This window comes from Chironomus tepperi, unplaced genomic scaffold, assembly GCF_022539635.2.
Source record: "Chironomus tepperi strain 1889 unplaced genomic scaffold, CSIRO-AGI_Ctep_v1 contig_349, whole genome shotgun sequence".
Classification (NCBI taxonomy): domain Eukaryota; kingdom Metazoa; phylum Arthropoda; class Insecta; order Diptera; family Chironomidae; genus Chironomus; species Chironomus tepperi.
The window spans coordinates 166,451-188,193 of record NW_027226471.1 but is presented as its reverse complement, the minus strand read 5'-3'; the positions used below and the strand labels follow the sequence as shown (position 1 = coordinate 188,193).

Here is a 21,743-nt window from a genome sequence, read left to right as displayed (position 1 = left end):
AAATATATTTTAACGGTTTTAATTAGTTCTATTCTCTTGCATGTATTTTGAGAATTACTCCTGGAATAAATTAATTTAAGCTTATTGAATATTCATAAGAACTACAGCGCTACCTATCGCAACGGTGTGAATTCAAATTTATTGGAGATATTTTACGGAAAAAGTCTCCAGGTTTGAAAATATATCAAAATTGATGACAAAACCTTTTTTAAATAGGTATTTATTCTAAAAAGTAGTGAATTAAAGGAAATGGGACAAAAGTTTCAATACGATGAGAGTGGTAAGTACTTGTCCAATAAGGACATTATGAAATCTCAGTCAATTTATAGACAATTTTAGTTAGAAAATTAAATTTATTTTTTGAGATTGCCGAATAGTGTTAATTTTTAATCTTTGATACTTTCTTTTTAGGGAGCACATTCTTCTACTTCATACTATCATTTCTAGCGCTGATATTGATTCCAGCCACGTTTTATTTCTGGCCAAAGAAGAAAACTGAAGGTACTTACACTTTACATTAATAATAAAAGAAATTAGAGTACAGAGATAACAGTAAATTGTTAAACGTGCACGAATGTTTAATTAATTTTCTGCTTCCCTGAGTCATGACTTGTACTAATGACACATTTTTATAAAAATCATACAATTTTAGACCCCAATAAAACGAAGGAAGAATGTCAGTGTGAAGGATGCTGTAAAAAGCGAATAATTATTGCCAATGCTGACCCATATAAAAATGTTAAAACACTAGCTGTAAAATGCTCAATAATTTTCGGTTGGGCTCTACTCATCTTTTTAACATACAAAGTATCACAATTCGACTATGAAATGTCCAACTTTGATCCCTATGAAATTCTCGGAGTTCCTTTAGGTTCATCAAAGAGTGAAGTCAAAAGAGCTTATCATAAACAATCGATTGTATTGCATCCTGATAAGGAGACTGGTGATGAGAAAGCATTCGTTAAATTAACGAAAGCATATAAAGCTCTGACAGATGATGATGCTAGGAAAAATTGGGAGAAATATGGAAATCCAGACGGACCGTCTGCAATGAGTTTCGGTATTGCTCTCCCTGCCTGGATTGTTGAAAAGGAAAATTCAGTTTGGGTATTGGGACTTTATGCACTTGTTTTTATGGGTGCTCTACCTATAACTGTTGGAACTTGGTGGTATCGAAGTATTCGTTTTAGTGGTGATAAAGTATTGCTTGATACAACGCAATTATACTTTTACTTTTTCCATAAAACTCCAAATATGGCTTTGAAGAGAGTAATTATGATTTTAGCAGCATCCCTGGAATTCGATAAACGACACAATTCCCAAGTCATCGAACGTCCAACTGATAACGAAGAAGTTCCATCATTGATTAAATTATTGCCTCATCTAAACGAAAAATGTAAGGAAATCCCATTATGTCGACTATATTCAGTTAAAACAAGAGCATTAATTCACGCACATTTGTCACGTTTACCATTAAATCCTAATACATTGGAAAAAGACAGACAATTTGTGTTGAGAAAGGCACCTTATTTAGTACAGGAAATGGTCTCTGTAGTTAATCAATTAATTATGTTAGCATATGCTGGAAGAATTTCAGCCTCAAAATTACCATCAATTGAGACAATTGAAAATTGTATGAAACTAGCACCAATGTTGATTCAAGGCTTATGGGAATTTAAGAGTCCACTTCTTCAATTACCACACTTGACGGAAGATAATCTAAAATATTTTGTCAATAAGAAGCGATACATTAAGAGTCTACAGCAATTTGCAAAACTTCCGCATGAAGAGAGTCGAAGTCTGTTGAGAGATTTTAGTGATCAGGAATATGATGATGTTATTAAAGTTCTAGGCAAAATGCCACTCATTGATTTTAGCTTTAAGGTGGAGGTTGTTGATGATGAAAATACTAATGTAGTCACGGCTGGTGCAATTGTGACTGTAACTGTGAATCTTGTGCGACGAAGCATGAGAGAATTATTCGGTGATTCAACAGCAGTTGAAAAACAAAATATTAAAGAGAATAGTGAAGATAAACAAGCAGATGAAAATGCTGATAATAATGATCAGAAAGAAAATGTTCAGCCGGTATCAAAAAAACCAGTTTGGCTTAAATCCAAGAGCCACAAAGGAAAACCTAAATCGAAATCTTCAAAATCTAAACCAGTTATTGGTGTTATGAAGCAAGCAGCAACTACTAATGTAAAGGATACAAAAGATCCACAGCAAAATGCTAAACCAATCAAGGAATCAAATGATTCCGACGCCGACGAGTCTAGTGCTGAAAGTGACAATGAAAATGCTCCCGAAGATGATCGTACAACAGACGATGAAAAAAAGAATTCGTCTGTTGAGGACGACGATATGGAATGGGAAAAGTAAGTGATTACAATTTATTTTGACTACAGTTTAACAATATTAAATGTTTTTATAGGTTCCAACAGAAAATCAATAAACGTGAGAAGTTAGAAGGAAGGTCGAAGACATCGCACAGTGTTCATAGTCCATTATATCCTGAAGTAAGTCACACAAAACGATTATTAATAAAAGCAATAAATTAAAATTTTATTTGTTCCACAGGACAAGCAAGAATATTGGTGGACTTATATTTGCGACAGAAAATCACAAACATTATTAACTGCTCCGTTTCATGTCACTAATTTAGTTGATCATCAAGAAGTGCAATTGAAATTTACAGCTCCAAGATGGCCAGGTGTCTTTACTTTTACTGTTTGTTTAAGATCAGGTAAAATGTCTTGAAATATGCTCGTGTTACAATTTTATTAATTATTTTTTTGATAGATTCATACATGGGAATGGATCAACAATTAGACTTGAAATTAGACGTTAAGGAAGCTCCTGCTATTCCTACCGAACACCCACAATGGGATATTAGCGAGTCTGAAGAGGAGCATCAAGAAGAGAAAAATAATGAGAGTGAATTCACAACAGATTCAGAAATGTCTGATGCTGAGAAGTAATAATTCTCTCCAAAATCAACTGAACTGCATTTTTTTATTTGTCTTTTCTAAATCATCCTTCATGATTAGATAATTGGAATCATGAAACTTTTCACCTTTGTCCACTTGACATAACTTTGTTTTATATTGGTCTCAATATAAATCTGAAGACCAATCAGTTTTGATAATAAACTATTTTTCCAATTCATGCATATTAGTTAAGGTATCACTAGTTGAATATTTTTTTGGAAGGCATTGAATAATCTTTAATAAAAAATCAATCCGTGGTTAATCCATAAATTTACTTGTTATTTATTATCAATTTTTCATCAGCTGTTATCATAATTAAGTTTCCTATCAAAATTTGTCCATTCAATCATAAAAATAATGTTGGAAATGCCACAATCAATCACAGGTTTGTAGAACTGAGTTGGCACACATGTTAATATTAATAAATTGAATTGGTAATGATGCATCATACCAGGTACAAGAATAGCATTCAAACTTCAATTCTGAAGCATATAAAATTTTACCTGAGCTGTCTTTATAATAACGGTCATTTTTTAAATTAATGCTAAAAATCCAGGGTTGGCAATTAGAAACAAAATTGCAATGATGATAAATAGGTACTAAACAGATTATGTTTCAACATGTTTAGGATAATAAAACCTAAACTACTTAGTTTCAAACTATACCTACAATAAACATAACTAAATGTGTCTTGGTAAAAGTTTATAAAATTTTTCGTAAAAAACAACCCTGTGAGTGCTAAAATTTTCCCGCTCAATTTTTTTAAGGCTTGAAACTTTGTGAATCTTATTTTAAAACTTATTAATTAATCTGTGTTTTTTGTGCTCGAAAAAAATCTCAAAAGGTATCATAAACATTCATAATGCAAGTAGCTACGAAATCACCAAGTTTAAGCGAATTCTCAATAATGGATAGCAGTCAGAAGAAACTCCATTTAAATTTGGTGTCTCCAATTATTAAAAGCCATTCTAGAGGAGCTAGATTCCTAGATCTAGTAAAAAGTAACAAAATTAATGTATCACCACAATTAACAAAACGTTTATCGTTGAGTAAGAATGGCAATAAAGACTTGATGGAAAGAGCTGAAAAAAAATCAGCAGATCAGGACTATTTAAAATTTTCTAATGGAACTCCAAATTTAATGGCAAGTCCTTCTTCCGGAATACTTAGTAAGAGGAAAAATGCAGTAATTGAAACTCCAGATTCACCTTCTCAAAATAATTCAGCTAAGGTAAGTTAAACAATGCAATTGTTATGGGACATACATGTAAATGTTTTTAATTTATAGAGGAAACGAGTAAGTTTTAATGATCCTGTGTCTACAACAAAGGAATATTTAGTAACAGAAGAAGAAGAACGACAAAAACAAAACAGTTTGATTCGATGCTTAACATACGAAGAGAATGTTGAACAAGATGATGAAGACTGTGAAAATAAGGAAAACCTTATTGCACCTGCCGATAATAAAAAAGAAGCAATTATACAGGAAGAAGTTAAAATAAAAACTGAAGAACTCGAAGTTGATACAATCTCAATGGATCATGATTACGATGAAAACCCTCAAAACACGGACATAACAACATCATCAGAGGAAATTAATGAAGACATAACTGATCAAGAAATGTCTGAAGATGGTACAAAACTTATTTTTAAGGATAAGAACGAATTGATGGATTATGTTGCAAAAAATTTCACATTCAATGAGATTTTTGAGAAGCTTTTAGAGAATCATGATGAATCACTTAAACGTAAAGAGCTTATTCAAAGTGTTTTGTCAAAGGTTGGCGAAAATGAAATATTAAACGAATTTTTACCGACACAAGATTCAAAACATACTAAAATGACAGCTGAACAACTCGATAAAACTTCCAACGTTATCAATCATCTGTCGAAAATGATGAAACTTAATGATCGAATTAAACACAAAGTGCTTGAAACATTTTCTGAGAATCATTCAAAAGACTTCTTATCTCACACTATCCAAGAAAATTCAGTTTCAGCAGTCTGCCAAAAACTTACAATTCCTAGTATTATAAATTATTTAATTCACAAAGTTAATGTTTGTGACGATAACGATATTGATTTTGAAGTCAATAGAATGAATAGAGCAATAATGCATTACCTAATTAAGAAAACAGCTACTACACATGAGATTATAAATGACCAAAAAGAAGTGCAAGAACTGTTGAAACTTTTATTCACAAATATGCAGAAAATTGAAGTTCTCGACACCGTCCATGAGTTTCTTCGTTCGAATATTATTCAGGGTCCATTTTGAAATTTCATTGCTGGAAATTAAGTAATATTTCTTAGTTTAAGAATAATTATAATTAAGATTAAGGGTACAGATTTACCTCTTTTTTTTTCATTTTAAAAATTTTTTATTTGTTCTTTTTTTTGCTTTCATAAAAAATCAGTTTAATTTTATTAATGACATATAGGCTCTTTATGAATCTGTAATAGTTGATAGAAGAGGAAGGAATAAATTTAAATCGTATGACATATTAAAGATGAAATTTATTAGACTTAGAACCAAATGTAATGGCACTAAAATTTTTAATTATTTTAGGTATTTTTTTTTTTTCATGTTTTGTATTGGCGAACATATTTGAGAATGGAAAGTCTAAAACTAAGCATTGTACGAAAGAAAATAAACAAAAAAATATAAGAGAATAAAATTCTTTTTGATTTCTTGTCTGTAAATTAGTTTTGTTTTAATAAATTAAGCTACCTTATTTTCTTATTAAAAATCACAATTTCATATAAAAGAACTTAAAACTGAAAAATACAATTTTCGTCGTGTTAATCGATTCCTTAAAAATTATCTAGCGAATATTCGTGAAAATTTAAACTATCTCCAATTCTAGGGCATAAATTTCAATATCGGTGTATGCTTTGATTATTTTCAGTTATTTTACAGTTTCTGAGGGAACTAACTATTGACACAATCCACTGATCATCTAAGGAATTCATATCATTCAACTGTCCAATCTGCTTTAGAATAAAAGCGTGTAAAATGACTGGCAGACATGATGTTTATGAATATGATAAATTATTTACATTCACGATGCATTTTAAATGGTTCCTGTTTATTGTAATCATGTCGATTCCCACATTATTTTATTATTGGTACAAAAGTTTTTGACTTGTCTACACTAAATTTAGTCATTCTTCATTGTTCACTTTTTCTTTAAATTAGATAATAATGAAAAAAATTGAAGTTAAATGCACATACATAAAAAGTGATGTAATGGTATTCATCGTCTAAATTGTAATGGATGGTGATGGTTTATTTAAAAAAAGTTTGCTCTAAAATTACTCGATCCCAAATTTTCCTTATTCCTTTTGGGGGTTTCTTCGGTTGCGTTTTTCTTTTTTGTTACAATCTAAAAATGCATTCTTACTCAAAGTCAGTACATGTTTTAATTCATTTCTTGTTTTGTTTTTGGATTTTTCTCCTCGAATAAATACATATTATATGTATGTAGTATATATATAACACAAAAGTACATAAATTTTTCTTCATAAAGTAATAATCATTTCTGTTCATTCATTCATACGATATATGTACATGGTACATTTTCTTCTCCTCGTGCTTCTTCTTTAGTAAAGAAAAAAAATCAATTTGGAGAAGTGAGTAAGCGACAGACAGAGAGACAGACACTTTTTAATTTACTTTAGTTTCACATGCAGAGCTGAGCTCTCTCACAGTTCTAACATTCAAATTCACTTGCTGTAATTGCACTGAGATCCTTCATTAAGCCTTCCAAGTTGGCCATTTCTTGATTCAATTCTTCTGTCGATGTTGACGGCCGAAGTGCTTGAATCTCATCGGAGGAATGTGGCACTAGTAAACCTGTTTGAAGTCTATTCGATGATGATGGTGTCGTTGTTGCTGATTTTTTGTATGGGGATGAATTTTGTGGTCTTATTGTTACTGCAGGAACTGGAAACATTTAATATCTCTTTAATTTGAAAAAATATTTAATGTTTGAGGATGTTACCTGGTTTAGAGTTTGGAATAAGTGGAGTATTTGATGGTGGTGCTGGAATGCTGAAACTTTTTAATGGATGACCTCTATGTTTTCCAACTTCTACAGGAATTCCTGGAAAAGCCATATTTGGGTTGCTAATAACGAGAAAAAAAAGTGTTAGTTTTTAAATAGTTTAATTAACATAGAGAGTCTACCTGTAGTTTGGTGGTACTACATCATAGGCATATGGATTTTCAGGAGAATGAATCATTGAGCCTCCTTGAATATTTTGTTGTGAGATAGAAGGATCCATTGTGGAAATATGTGGCGGTCGTTGAATATTATATTGGGTTCTTGGATATTGTGGACGGTCTGATGCTGATGAACTCATTGAATTCGCTAAGTTAGTAAATATGAATTGAAGTGGAAATTAATGAAGGAATAAAATATAAAGCAATAAATCTTACTCATATAGCCTGCAACATAAGTTCGCTTATCTAAAGAATTTGTTATATGAGCGGGGAATTGTGTGTCTGTTTCAAAATCATGACCAACAGATCGCGGTAAAGTCATTGCACCACTACTTGAAGCACCATCACTGCAACCAGGTGTTGTTGGATGTAAAGTAGTTTTCTCAATATTTTTCAATTCCATTTGATCATGATGTATCCATAAATCAGGCGGTTTAATTTGTCCTGCTTGATTCTTCTGGTAACTTTTCTTATGTTCAGGAGTTTCCTGTGGTTTTCGTCGGCAAAATATCATTGCAATAACTATAACAATAATTACTGCTAGTAAAATTATTCCACCAATCAAAGCATAAAAAATTTCAGTTGTAAGCAAAATATTCGATGCTGGAATAGCTTCATTTGAAACCATTGCTTGAGCTCCGGTTCGTACGGAAACCATTGCTGAAAATGGTCCTAAAATCTTTCCATGTTTAGATTGTACTTTGAAAAAGTAGGTTGTATGTGGTGTCAATTGATTGATAATTACAGATGTTTTATCTGCTGGAACGTATTCGTAACTCCATTCACGGTCACGTTTTTCAGAATCTGTTGTATACAAAATCATATAATTTGTTATGGGTTGTGAATGTTTTGGTGGAGCCCAAGATAAATGAACACTTAAAGGTGATTTGTCATCCAAAAGTGTCACTTTAAGGTCTCTCGGTGGCAATGCTGGAGATGCTGGCAGTGTTGTATTAAGTACAGACATAGACCAAGAAGATTCACGTCTTCCTTTTACTACTTTTACTTCAAATTCGTATTGAGTATTTGGCTTAAGATCAAGAATCATACAATTCAAATCGGTAGTGTTGTGATATCGATAGCGTGTTGATCCTGTTGAACTATATCTGACTGTATAAAAACGATTATCGGTAACATGTTGACTTTTTCCTAAAGTTGTATCTGTCCAGTATACAACAATTGTTGATCCACTCATTGGAATTGCTCGTAAGCCGACTGGAACTTCTAATGGTTGTGACGGTTCGTTAACTAAATCTTCTCGTGTTCTAGTTGTATCATATTTCGGCGGACCGTCTCCTACATTATTACGTGCTCTTAATGCTATCACATATTCACTATTAGCTTCTAAATCTCGAATTTCAAATGCTCGACCATTTTCGTCCAATTCATGTGTAGCTTCATCTGGAATTCCTTTTCCCCATCCTAAAATGTATGCTCTTACTTTTACATCTTGTTGAACTGGAGGACCCCAAGATACAATGATGCTATTTGCAGCCGGTTTCGTTCGAATCCACCCAGGTTCACCAGGAACTTGAGTTTCATCTAAATCATTCGCATATGTTTCAACATTTATCCAGTCACTAAATGGCCCCGTACCATTGATTGTCATTGCTGCTATTTTAATTTGATATGCAGACATTTTTTCCAGATTCGTTAATTCATAAAATCGCACATTTCCGGGGGTAGTTTCCGTTTGTATACCAGATTTTTTAACCTTTCTATATTTCATTTTATATCCTGTAATCGGACCATTTCTATGCTCAGGAGGTGGAGCCTCCCAACGTATACTAATTGACTATTGTAGTAAGATGTGAAGAGAGAAAAGAAAATAATAAAGAAATATAGATTAAAAAGGTTTCGAATGGACTAAAATTAAATAGTTTATAAAAGACAAGGGTAGGTAGATAGATTAACATGAATATGCATATGTCTAGATAAAATCACTTATGTAAATTTTCATTAATTTCTTTTCACTTACCGTTGAGCTCGTTGCTTCTACTGTAATATTCGATGGTTCTTCAGAAGGTGTGTTCGAGAACGTTTTTACTAATATTTCTTGTGAGGGATTGCCCATCCCATTTTGATTGAATGCTACTACCGATATTGTATATTCGCAATAACTCCTTAGTTGAGTGAGCATGAACTCGTTTGATTTCGTATCATAAAATTGATCTTCTCCATTTTCACCCTCTGCAAAATAGACTCGATAGTTTGAAATCAGGCCATTTGTTTCACGTGGTGGATCCCATTGTAAGAATATCTCATCATGTGAAAATGCAGCTCCTTTGAAATTTTCTGGTGGTCCTGCCATATTTTCTTCTGATTGTGTTGAAATCTCTAGAATTTCTGATGACTCGCCAGGGCCATGATTACTATTAGCAACAACTCGAAAATGATAAGTTTTTCCTGGCAATAAGGATTGAATGTTGGCTTCCTGTTCGTCTCGGGAATTTGTTTTGATTTTTCGTTCTCTGTAATTATTTAGTCATGTAATTTAATTTAAATATTCAGTCTAAGTAAACTTACCTTGCATCAGGTGCATTCATTTTGTAATAAACTGTATATGATACAACTTCATCAGGATTTTTTCCCGGCTCTAGCCAATTAAGCGTTACAAATCGAGGTTTAATAATCTGCGCTTGAACTGCTCTTGGTGGACCCGGCAATGGAACTAAAATGTGCTTATTGTCTTCTACAGTTTGAAGGAATGGTGGTTTTCGAGTGACAATTTTCATTTGTGAATTAGAGAAATGAGAAATATCAGAATCGTGATTTCTGTTAGGATTTGTCAATGCATGCAAAAGTTTATTTGGATCTGTGTCAATATCAATCGGATGAATTGAACCTTCTTCATCGTCATTTTCGTCATATTCGTCATCCTCAATATCTGATTGTTGATTGTCATTCAATCTTTCAAGATAATCATTTGAATCTTGAAATTTACTCGGTGAAAATTGTGAATTTTTATTTCTTGACAGAAGACTATCAAGAGCTTGTTTAGATAAGTTCTTATTATTACTAGATTTTTGCAATAATGAGTCAGGTTCATTAGAATTTTTTGAAATTTTAATCATGCTTTTCAAATCAGGCTTAGTGGGTTTTTTAGTTGTCGTTGAGGTTGTAGATGTAAATTTCTTATTTTTCTGCTTTTTAGATCCTTTTTTATCAATTGATTTATTTACAAATTCCAAAAACATAATCATCCAAATCAAAACCAAAAATTGATGATAATCATAAGCACACAATCAACCACAACGAAATTAAATGATGAAAATAGAATAAAGAAATGAAATAAAAATTATTAACATAAGATCATGAGTATGAGAAATTATATTGATGATAAAAATAAATTAAGGCTAAAAAATATATTTTCCTATTCACAACTACCAACGTGTTAAAAAACAAAAAAAAGGAAAATCTTACCTATTTGAAGGACTTCTAAATATGCTGATGCTTGAACACTACCAGCAGAATTTGTTCCAATACATTGAAACATCCCTGAGTCGGAACTTATTAGGCCAAGAATTTTTAAATTATGTCTAAATGGTATGAGAAATGTGAAAAGGGTAAGAAAGAATACAATGGAAGGAGAAAACAGCATGATGTAATAATTATTATTAGATTTAAAGTTTTCTTACCCTCCAGAAATTTGCATGTAATCGTTTGGTGTTATCAAGTCTCCATTTTTCAACCACTGAATGGTTGGTGTTGGTTTGCCGTAGATTAGACATGCAAGCTCTAATTCATCCTTTTCGTTAGCAATTTTATCTTGCGGTGCTTGAACAAATTTCGGTGGAATTTGTACGTTTAATGTTGCAATTGCATCCATTGAATCGACCGAGTTACTTGCACGACATTGATAATCTCCACTATCATTGTCCTCAACAGAAGTAATTTGTAATGATCCTGTTCCAATCATTCTAAATCTCGAATCCAAATCATTAAAATCAATATCTATGCCATTCCGAAGCCATATAATTTTAGGCTTAGGATTTCCGTTAGCAGCACACTCCAAAATTACTTGTTCACCCTCTTTAACAGTCTGTGTGACAGGACGAATAATAAAGTTTGGTGCTGCAAAGGCTACCGGATTTCCAGAAGGTGATTTTACGTTTAAATTTGTTTTACTACTCGCACGTGAATAACTTTCATACGACACATTACATTGATATGTTCCACGATCATCAAATGTAATATCGTCAATTTCTAGTGACGCCGTGGGAAGAATTGACATTCGAGTACTATCAATTTTAAATGGTACATCATCCTTAAACCATTGTACTTTGAAATTTTTGTCATTGATATTCATCAACGTTTGACTAGTCATGCATTTTACATAAGCTATATGGCCAAGATCAAGATAGATTTCATTTGATTCTTGATTTACTTCAGGTTGTGCTGCTTTAGCAATATGATGATAACATGAAAAAATAAATGCACATGTCATAATATGTGATATAATTAATTAAAGATAAGAAAAATAGTTTATTTGATGAGATTAATCTAAAATAACTTACAAGCTATTGATAAGCGTGCTGTTCGACTGACAATTGTTCCCAACCCGTCTACACTCAGCAAGCACTGATAATTTCCAGTGAGACCACGATTCTCATTTACTGAACTTATATATAATGATCCATTTTTCAGTTGCGTTATAAATGTATCAATTCCAATATCTTGCCCATCTGGGCCTCGCCATCTTATATTAGGTATTAACTTTTCATCCTTACTATGACTAATTTTCTTGCTAGTTTTGCCTGCGCACTGCAGCAAAACCGAACTTCCTTCAGGCACAACTGTATCTGACGGCTCTAATGTGAACTCCAGTACTAGAAAAATACACGATTTTCAGTCATAAATTTTACAATAAATGTACGACTATACTTTACAATAAATTTTCTCTCTAGGTTTCTCAAACACATATTTCAAATTGAAATAAATTATTCAAAACACTTTGTCTACATTATCGAACATATTGATGCTTAGGTCAAGATTGAGGTTTTGCAAAATATGTCATCATCGTGTCGATGCATCAATATCTTTGAGAATTTTTAATATTATTATAGCTCATAATTTCTTATCAATGAGCTATATAAAAATGAGTAATCATTTTAGGAAATGACAGGAAGAATAATAGGAAATTATAAGGTGCGTTGTTATTTTCAATAAGCGTGACGTTATTCTTACTTTTTAATTAAAATTGTTCACTTTTCATTGTGCATTATTTATAGATAAATCCTGTTCATCTCATTCATTTAAATATGACTACATGCATTACTCGAAAATCATTTTAATTCTATGTGAGATGTCGTAAAGTTTTTCGGCGGTTTATTTATAAGTATGTAAATATTTAAGAACATTATTTTTACGGGAAATCGTTAATGTAAAAATCATTTAAAGGAAGTAATCAAAAAGGTAGAAACATATATATACAATACGCCTACAACAAATGGTACAGAATGAGAGAAGAGAATCAAAGAAAGTGAATAAAGAATATAAATGTTTCAATAATATACTCTGTCTCTGTGTCATCATCGTTGTTGATAACTACCAACTATATACAATCAGTGGTGCGAATAATTACAGGGAAATTGTTTTATATTAATTATTTTTATAATTAAATATAAAGGAAGGAGAACAAGGCAAGGAAAAACAACATTATATAGTTCCGATATAATATTGTTATTAGCAATCAATACGTTCTATTAAAATTTGTTTTATTTTTACGAATTTCAAATTTTTCATTCAATTGAATTTCAAGGAGCTCGACAGTTTCGCAGATGAAAGTATTTAAATTGAACATTTTAAAAAAATTTAAAACATTTGTTTGCCAGAAGAAACGATTGATTTTTTTTTCTTTTCTTTTTTCCCTTATTCCTATCATCTGCTCCGTTCATTTTGTTTTCATTGCTTTATTCTTTTCATATTTCACTCCTCATATTTAAAAACTGAACATATAGAGTACAATTGTACAACTGCTATGTCTCTCTCACATTTAGCCTATATTGTTGAATAAGAAACGTAAGAAAACAAGTTCATTTCTAGCACATTGACTAACCTTTCTGAGGTTTTAACAAGTTAATTAAATTTCGGATTCGATTTGCAAATTTTTAAAACAAAAAGCTTTTATCTTTTTGAGAAACTAAGCATCAATGACAACAGGCGAAATCAAGCATATCGTTTGTATACAATTTTGCGAGTTAGAGAATTAATTCAATAAGTAAGACAAAGTTTTTAGTGAATGTGCTTGATAAACACATTAATATTGAGATTATTATAACTTTATAATAAATAGGTTTTTTACTTATTGTTCAATAAAGATTGAAGAATTATTAAGTACTTGATGTAGAAAATGCTGCTTACCTTGACTTGCATCACATTTTGTTATAAAAAATAGTAATACTAGTAATGATGTGAGAACTAATAATCCAAAATGTTTGAGGTTTCTTTGACAAATCCTTGTTTTCATGTTTTCACTATTTTTGTATTCGATTGGTGCCTTCAACTTTACTCTCACTTCTTTTTGTATATTTTTTCTTATTCTTCCTTTTGAATATGTTAGTAAACTTTAATTTACAACATTATTCTTCTCTATTTGGATAGATTTTTTTCTTGTGAGATTTGTCTCTAACAATGACATTATAATTCATTTTTCATTTTATCACATCTTTCTTTCTATTTTTTCATACTTCTTTTTTTGCACAGTCGCGATTTATTATATTTTTCTTGTATTATTTTATATTTTAGGCATCGATTTCACACATAAATCATCAACATTATTTACTTTTCAAGCATAATAAATCTCATCGACTTTACACAATGAAGTCTCAGAATACACTGATGAGAGTTTTTAACGAAACATTTGAGTTTACTTGAGATTTCACTTCATTAGCCGCGGATATTGCATTCACACACACTTATATGAAGATATGAGTAATGTTCCAAACAATCCTATCATCGTAGGTACATATGATAATAATTTACAAAAATATTGTTACGATGTTATCTATCTTTTATCTGAAAATGATATTGATAATGAAAATAAGAGTTTAAGAAAAAGAAAAGCTTATCAGTTTAATGTTCTTTTTTTTCTTCTTCTTCTTTAATTTGTTTTGAAATGGATGAGACCACCAATAAGAAAATTAATAGATATACAATTCTTTTAAAGCCTAGCTTAACGAATTTGTATGTTTAGCGCATTTTCTCTATTTTGTTTTTGATTAACTCCTTTGAAACAATAGTTAAGTCAACGATAATATTGACCATGTGTTAAAAGTCATTTGTTATGATCATATTCACGACCTTATGAGTAAGCCGAATAAAGAAGTAAAACTTGCTTAGTAATGTCATGTCATGTGTCTAATATCTTCACATAACGTCTAATGGTATATTATTTTTTAATGTCATACGTTGTGCCGCAATGTCTCTTTTTTATGATTATTTAGCATGTGATAGACGCTAATGTTAACACACTTATAAATCTAATGCAGAAAAGTTAGTGTTTTACTGGTCACACCTATTCTAAAATTTCTCTTTCATACACATGTCGAGATATTTAAGAAGGAAATTGTTATACGTGAACAATTAAGGAATTATCTTTATAAATTTTATTATTCTGTGAATCTCAGAGCATGTTAAATTTGATTATTCTTAATCAACTGTAATTGCTTTAACTACTAAAATGGATTAATGTCAGTAAACTTCTTATAAGAATTTTCCATTGAAAATTTGCGTATGAATCAGCAGCATTAAAAAATTTGTTATTTATGTACTTCATATTCAGACATTACCGTATATTTTTTACAGCATCCCATTAAAAAGTACGGCAATGAATGGCAAATCAATAGTAAGTCTGTTACTTTAACGCATTTTGTGTGACATAAACACCATACTACAAGAAAGACATTTTTACGACCGAAGGTATAAATTTTGTTTATCAACAAACACTTTTTGAGTCATATATAGCACAACTTGTCAATGCTTAAACAAGTTTTAGAGTTAAACCAGATGAGGAAAATGCGCTAAAATTTATGAAAATGTAAAATATGAAGAACATAAAAGTAAAAATTACTAATGGCCTGTGAACATTTGTTTCCTATAAGGCTTATTTTCATCATTTAATATTCATATATATATTTTTGTATGAATATATATGAATACATGACTTTTTTTGTATATATCACATCACGTAGAGTTATAATAAAAATGGGTTGTAAAAAGTTGCTTGCCTTGGAAGAAATTATTATTTCTGTTTTGAAGAACAAATATATCTGTTTAACTAATGCAGAAGAAATGAGGTATATATTTTTTGCTTTTCATTTAATCTCTCCATTCATCGATTTTATATGGCGTTAATTTTTTTCCTTTTTTTCTTACACAAACTTATTTTGATTTTTTTATACCGATTTTTGATTGATTTTCACTGAATTTTCACACCAATTCCTTTAATTATAGATTTATCCACCTGATAACTTATATTTTGTATAATTTTTAATAACTTTTCACTAAGAAATTAATTAAAATGTACAGAGACAAAAATTTATACGTCCATCTTATTAGAAAGAAAATTTTCAACTGTCTTCATAAGCCGCATCCACTACATACAAAGTCTTTCGTTAAATTTTCGATATGTTCAAAATTCTCTCATTTCATATATATCTATCCAACATAAGTTTCATATTTACTCATTCGTTATTAGATTTATTAATTGAATCTGCTCTATTAAAAAACAATTTGTGTGTATCAATCAGTATCTGAAACTTTTAGATTTAAATTCAATTATTCTAAGCGTAAATGACGTGTAGACTGAATGAGACCCCCTTTTATGTCCCTCTATCTCTTCTTCACATAGAAGAATTTCTGTCATAGAATAAGATATCTTATTACACATGATCCCCCCTAATGATAATCGCAAATTCCGAATGACCCAATGAATTCGTCATTAAATTAAAGCTTAAGAATCAAGACACTTTACCACAAATATTTTAAAAATTTCCGTCAATAATCATAATTCACGACATTTTATAGAATTTCTATAATGTCTTCAGAGAAATGTTAATCTAAAATACGCTATAAAAGATTGGTTAATATCACATACCTTGCACATTCTTTGAATGACAAAGCCCATCAGTTGTCGCCGAAAAGCGACATAAAGCATGACATTTTTAACAAGTATAACACAAGTTCGTACTAATTTTATAAATTTCACAAATCTGCAAATTAATCATTCTCATTTGTCATTTCTGCAACTGTTTTTTGTCATATCTTCAGGCAGCACATTTGTTCGAGAATGAAATTTTGTTTATAAGCTGTTCTGTTAAAAATGTGTCTGTCTACTACTCATTCATTGCCTTAATTTAATGAAATGCTGATTTTTCAGCAATTCTTTACAAGTGATTTGCTAACCATAAATGCGCTCTAAAATTAAACTGTCCACATATCAACTTGTAAGTATTTCTGCTTTTTTCGGTACACATAAAACATGAAAAACATTGTTGTGTATCAGACTTGAATGAAAGGTAACAAAATATAAGCATATGTTTTTTATATCGAATGATGATAAAATAATAATTTACTTTATGATCGCGCAATCATTAATTTCGAACACACCTCGCCTATGCTTTATTGTGTCTTTGATTCTTTGATTTTTTTATTGCTTAAATTGTACCGGTCAATACGATTATTAAAAGTAATATAGACTCTCAATAATAGTCTCAAGAACAATAACATAATTTAACGAGTTCGAACGAAAGAGTTAGTGATTGTTCAGAAGTGACGTCCAATATTTGGTAGTATAGGGGATCTGATAATGTGTGAACATAAATAGAAAGAAAAATTGGAGTTTGAAGTCGACCCAGATTTGTATGTGTCAACTTCGAGATCTTGGGCCGATTTCTTTGGTACTGGTTCGATAAGGTAAGGTACAGTACCTGGCATGGCAAATTGGCGAACCTATACAGTACCATACCATGCCGTACCGTAGCATACCAGTACCGGAGAAATCGGCTCTGAGAAGTATTATGTATCGAAACATTGTGACAAAGGGGTTGGGGTCTATCAATCTCATTTTTGGATAGACCTAATTTATGGAAGAAAATTTAAATAATATTTTTCTTTAATAGACTGTGAAATGATAAGTATGGCTAAAGTGAGGAGGTAGATAGATTTCTTTTCATTTCTTTTTTAAGAACTTAATTTAGTACGTAGAGACTTCTCCATTAAACCCATTAATGAGTAAACTATAAATTTCCTATACAGTTCCACATTCTTTTACGCTGTATATTCTCTTCTCGTTAATCATTATTATTCATCAACCACTCTCTTACATATCTATTTTCACCTCTGAAAAGCAGCATGAATGTCTTGAAGTGCATGTATATTATATAATATAGATTCTCTTCACAGAGTATAAAGCAAACGAGGTGTAAAATAGTTTTCTTCTTCTTCCTTTTTTATTTTCGTGTGTTTCTTTTGTTAAAAATAGAAGTTTCATCTCGAATTAAGAATTTTTTTCGGAAAGAAACTTTTTATGGCTTTTTTTTATTCCAGTCTTATCATGAATTAAGTTTTTATTTCTTCGTAGATTTCTCTCCTCAATGAATGACTCAAAAATGTGACTCCAGATGACACCATATTCTTTAGAATTTTAATTAACTTGTCGTTTAGATTTTCTGTTTATTTCATTAAGAAAAATCCAACCACAAAATGAATGTAAGTGAACAGCAGCAAATGCATTGGCATATTTTAAGGAAGAAGATGAAAAGACATTAATCTTAGCATATAACAATAATTAACGTGATAAATATTCAAAGATGAATTTTTTAGAGGTGCATTTTTGTGTGGAGGAAATGAAATATCTTTCAATTTCCATTTCTTGTAGACTGAAGATAAACGAGGTGTGAACAACAAAATTTTATCAAAAAATGTTTCAAGTTTTTAAGTTTTGAGGTGTTTGGTGTTAAACATAACCTACACATCTTGCAAATATCTTCATAAGTCCTAGGTAAACTACTAGCATTATTGTTCAAAATAGCCTGAAATTGGATCTAACATCAAACCTAGCGAAGGCTACAATATGTCCATGACAACCAATCGGTTAATTTATCGCTTCCAAGTGGCAATTTTCATGTCAACTACCATAAAAATTGCCACTCGGATGACATGTGGTCGCCATAAAAATCTTGTGCCGACCAGGCTATACAACTGTCTAAGAATGATGTCATGATTCAGCGTGGCTGGAAGTGGAGAAACTTTTCATTATTTATCAGATGAACTTGTTTAAAAAGTTGCAAGCATCTCACGAAGACACAAAAGATTTCATCTATAAAGACTAACAAAAAAACTTTAAGCTATGATTATGATGCATAATTTTTTAAGTATGTATCGAATGAAAGAAAAAGAAAAAGTCTCCCTAAAGTGGTCCAAAGTCAAAAGTCATGTCATGAGGAAAATGTAAAAGAATTTATCATTGCATGCTAAAACCGCACACGAGAGTATGTTTATTTGTATACACATTATGGCACTATTGCTGCTATTCCAAAAGAGAATGAATATAAGATGGAAAAAAGAAGAAGAGAAGCACATAAAAACACTGTTTATATTCATTTAGATTTTCAATTCGAGTAGCAGCGGGCGAAATAAAATAAATTGTCTCATGATGGTTGGAAATGAATGTACGAAAGAAAGAAAAATTAAAACAAAATAAAAAAATTACAAAAGTCCTCGTGTTATTGATCGAAATTAAAACAAATCTGTTCATATATGTATCCATGTATATAAAATAAAAAAGAGAGCATGTATTTTGTCATTCGGATTGCACTTTCCCTTTCTATGCAATGCTTCAAAGGATTTATAGTGCTGTTTTGACACTCAATGGGCTTTAATCTTGTTTTATTTTTGGATCATTGCCAGACACTCACTTCAGAATCAGCAACAAACATCACGAAATATGACATTTTAGTCATAAATCTAATAGGGTTCCGAATGAATGAGTGAAAAAAATAAAAGCAAGAAATGATTCAATTGGAAGTAAACAATATACAGAGGAACATTAATTTCTCCTGAGCAGACAAATCTCATAAATTAAAATACGCTATGATAAATGGCTTGAAAGTAAATACATTAAATGATGAAAAATTTATACTTCTTAGCCAAATTGTTATTCAAATCTTATGTTACACATCACGTTGTGCCATCTTCATTAGTCAACCTATTTGCTTACACTTGGTTACTGCTGGTTATCTAATTATAATACTTCTGATTTTGAATAGTTTTAGATTGCTATTAACAAGAATCATTTTATTATTTCTAATTTGATCTACTGGAATTCATTGGACTACTCATTGGAATTGCCACAATGAATGTGGATAGAAGAATAAGGCATATGTTAACATGTCTGTCACTCTCCATTTATAAAATAATATTATTACTATATTATCTGTTTTATTAAATTTACAATGCATTAATTAATGTCGTTTAAAGAGCTCATAAAATGTCAGTAGTTTGTCATTTATGGTATCATATAGTAAACTTCCCCCAAAATTTTATGCTTTGTTGGGACAATGAAATCAGAAGTATCGTGTTTCAGTCAAATATTTGCCCCTCAAAATGCCATTTGAACGCATTTTAATTACACATTATGCAATATGAGACAGATTTTAAACAAAATATAGACATGGATATTATTATATACACAACCAGACACACGTTTCACAGAAATGTTAAAAGCATCGATTCTAGCAATATCAAATAAAAATGTATATATAAATCGTACTATTTGAATTCTATAGAGTACAACTCACGAGTCTATTATGTTTAAAGGGCTGTTTTAATAATTGCAAATGCATATTCATCGAATGCATACATACTTGATATTAATATCTTTTTTATCAATATGAAATTTATATATTTGTACGTAAAATGTGTGCGATAAATATGTACATGCCATAAAATTCTGAGTAGTACTAAAGTGCTTTTAAAATTTCAATGGCTGCATTTTCATCATATTGACGCATTTCTATACGTAGATTAATGGATTTTGTGCTCAATTTTTATGGTTTTCCGTGTGATGCAAAGAATTTAAGTTTAATTCTTTATTTTTACCCCGTCACATCACAATTGGAATTGTATTGAGTATAATGCTTAGTTCAAAATCTCTTCATATGACATGTTCAGAGGATATTTGAAATCAGCATATTTCTGAAATGTATAATCAATGAGCCAGGTGTAGAGATTTTCGCAATTTTTAATCTGTGAACACTTTTGGGCTTATCAATGTAATATGCAATGCTTGTCTCAAAACAAAGCATTTTGACTGAAGATTTTAAGAAAAACAATCAGGTTTTGAAAAGAATATTGAAGCACGTGACTCGAAAAAAGGTAAAAATGCGCGTTGTTTCCTCAATTAATTATGGAAATTTTTATACCAATACGATTCAATATTATTCGAGATATCAAAAATCGCATGTGGCTTGAGTGGAAGAGAACAAAAAATTGTATGCCTACAAAAGAGGATCGACTCTTTTTATGGTACAGTCTGCACCGGTCGTGTTTTATGGATAGTAGCTTCTATAGTTTAATCAATTCTTATGTAAATATATGGAATACATAAAGCATAGACGACCGACCTATATGAGAAAATGAATAATAATGATATCAATGAAAAATGCTTGTATTATAAAATTATACTTATTCTGATTTCATCTATGAATAAAAAGGTATTAAATTGTTTTCAGCATATATAAACAAATGCGAATTGTGTTATGAACCTTTTTCCTACGAATTATTCTAATAGGTGGAAAATGTAGAACGGTAAACAAGAGAATTTTATTATAGAATTATTAACATGATGATACTAGACGCAATACCAGCGATTGAATTGAATATTAGAATCACTTTTATGGGAATAAATTATTCAAATTTTTTGACATCATACTTATCAACATCCGATGCTATATTGTCCTATCCGGTACTTTATTATTAGACAGAACTCTTCAATCTGCTACACATCCCTTCGTGTAAAAGGGTTCTGAAGCTGTATGCGAATTCTCATTCGTAAATTAAATTTTCGATTGGATTCATTTATGCACGATTCTCTTTTCAAATGGCTCCATAAAATTTGAAGTTAACTACCGTTAACTACATACATAATAAATCATCAATCAATTTGTTCCAACTATTTTTTTCTCGTAGTTCTTATCACCCCATTAAAGAAAATTAATGCATCAATTAATTTAAACTTGAATGACATAAAGTCATTTGTAACAGTTTGAACGCTCAAGATTTGTCTGTTCTATTATGAGACATTGAATGACTTTTTATTGATAAGCACACTGCAATCGAAAAATGTCACAATTAATAGTATCTTCCTTACGAATCAATTTTAATGATTTTATTCACTTTTTTAATTCTCCTTAATTTATTCTCATTCAATATAATTTTTTATTTACGACTCTAAACTTCTTAATTAAACTAAAAATTAAAATCACATTTGCGCATTATCTGAGAGAAAATGATTGTAACTGAAAAAT

At 30.7% G+C, this 21,743-nt stretch overlaps 3 protein-coding genes across 8 annotated transcripts; 2 read left to right on the top strand and 1 right to left on the bottom strand.

Annotated features, from left to right (window-relative positions):
- Positions 1 to 146: 146 nt before the first annotated feature.
- Sec63 (translocation protein Sec63) lies at positions 147 to 3,260 on the top strand. The gene is made up of 6 exons (XM_070644919.1): positions 147 to 280; positions 412 to 501; positions 653 to 2,378; positions 2,435 to 2,519; positions 2,581 to 2,746; positions 2,803 to 3,260. Exons 1-6 carry the CDS (start codon positions 250 to 252, stop codon positions 2,979 to 2,981), a joined length of 2,277 nt encoding a protein of 758 aa, XP_070501020.1. The 5' UTR covers positions 147 to 249; the 3' UTR covers positions 2,982 to 3,260.
- Positions 3,261 to 3,771: 511 nt separating this feature from the next.
- On the top strand, positions 3,772 to 5,631 carry LOC139094037 (telomere-associated protein RIF1-like). The gene is made up of 2 exons (XM_070644918.1): positions 3,772 to 4,221; positions 4,279 to 5,631. The coding sequence occupies exons 1-2, from the start codon at positions 3,853 to 3,855 to the stop codon at positions 5,266 to 5,268; spliced, it is 1,359 nt and encodes a 452-aa protein (XP_070501019.1). The 5' UTR covers positions 3,772 to 3,852; the 3' UTR covers positions 5,269 to 5,631.
- On the bottom strand, positions 5,474 to 15,754 carry fra (neogenin protein frazzled). Of its 6 annotated transcripts, XM_070644914.1 has the most exons (12): positions 15,444 to 15,752; positions 13,579 to 14,232; positions 11,733 to 12,044; positions 10,854 to 11,616; positions 10,639 to 10,754; positions 9,742 to 10,372; positions 9,194 to 9,686; positions 7,432 to 9,010; positions 7,180 to 7,363; positions 6,995 to 7,119; positions 6,667 to 6,936; positions 5,476 to 6,591 (listed from the first exon to the last, which is right to left on the bottom strand). In XM_070644914.1, the coding sequence occupies exons 2-11, from the start codon at positions 13,682 to 13,684 to the stop codon at positions 6,704 to 6,706; spliced, it is 4,542 nt and encodes a 1,513-aa protein (XP_070501015.1). In that variant the 5' UTR covers positions 13,685 to 14,232; positions 15,444 to 15,752; the 3' UTR covers positions 5,476 to 6,591; positions 6,667 to 6,703. The 6 variants fall into 6 exon arrangements, with proteins under 6 accessions (XP_070501017.1, XP_070501015.1, XP_070501013.1 ...); XM_070644916.1 differs by having other exon boundaries at positions 5,474 to 6,927; positions 15,444 to 15,754; XM_070644912.1 differs by having other exon boundaries at positions 5,477 to 6,936.
- Positions 15,755 to 21,743: the final 5,989 nt, after the last annotated feature.

Bases quoted from the DNA above. Each gene is read 5' to 3' on its own strand.
- Sec63 (XM_070644919.1), top strand. From the start codon at position 250: ATGGGACAAAAGTTTCAATACGATGAGAGTG. The intron at 281-411 runs GTAAGTACTTGT...CTTTCTTTTTAG, and splicing joins GTTTCAATACGATGAGAGTG to GGAGCACATTCTTCTACTTC. The intron at 502-652 runs GTACTTACACTT...ATACAATTTTAG, and splicing joins GCCAAAGAAGAAAACTGAAG to ACCCCAATAAAACGAAGGAA.
- fra (XM_070644914.1), bottom strand. From the start codon at position 13,684: ATGAAAACAAGGATTTGTCAAAGAAACCTCAAACATTTTGGATTATTA. The intron at 9,687-9,741 runs GTAAGTTTACTT...AAATAATTACAG, and splicing joins ATGAATGCACCTGATGCAAG to AGAACGAAAAATCAAAACAA. The intron at 6,937-6,994 runs GTAACATCCTCA...AAATGTTTCCAG, and splicing joins TATTCCAAACTCTAAACCAG to TTCCTGCAGTAACAATAAGA.
- LOC139094037 (XM_070644918.1), top strand. From the start codon at position 3,853: ATGCAAGTAGCTACGAAATCACCAAGTTTAAGCGAATTCTCAATAATG. The intron at 4,222-4,278 runs GTAAGTTAAACA...TTTAATTTATAG, and splicing joins CTCAAAATAATTCAGCTAAG to AGGAAACGAGTAAGTTTTAA.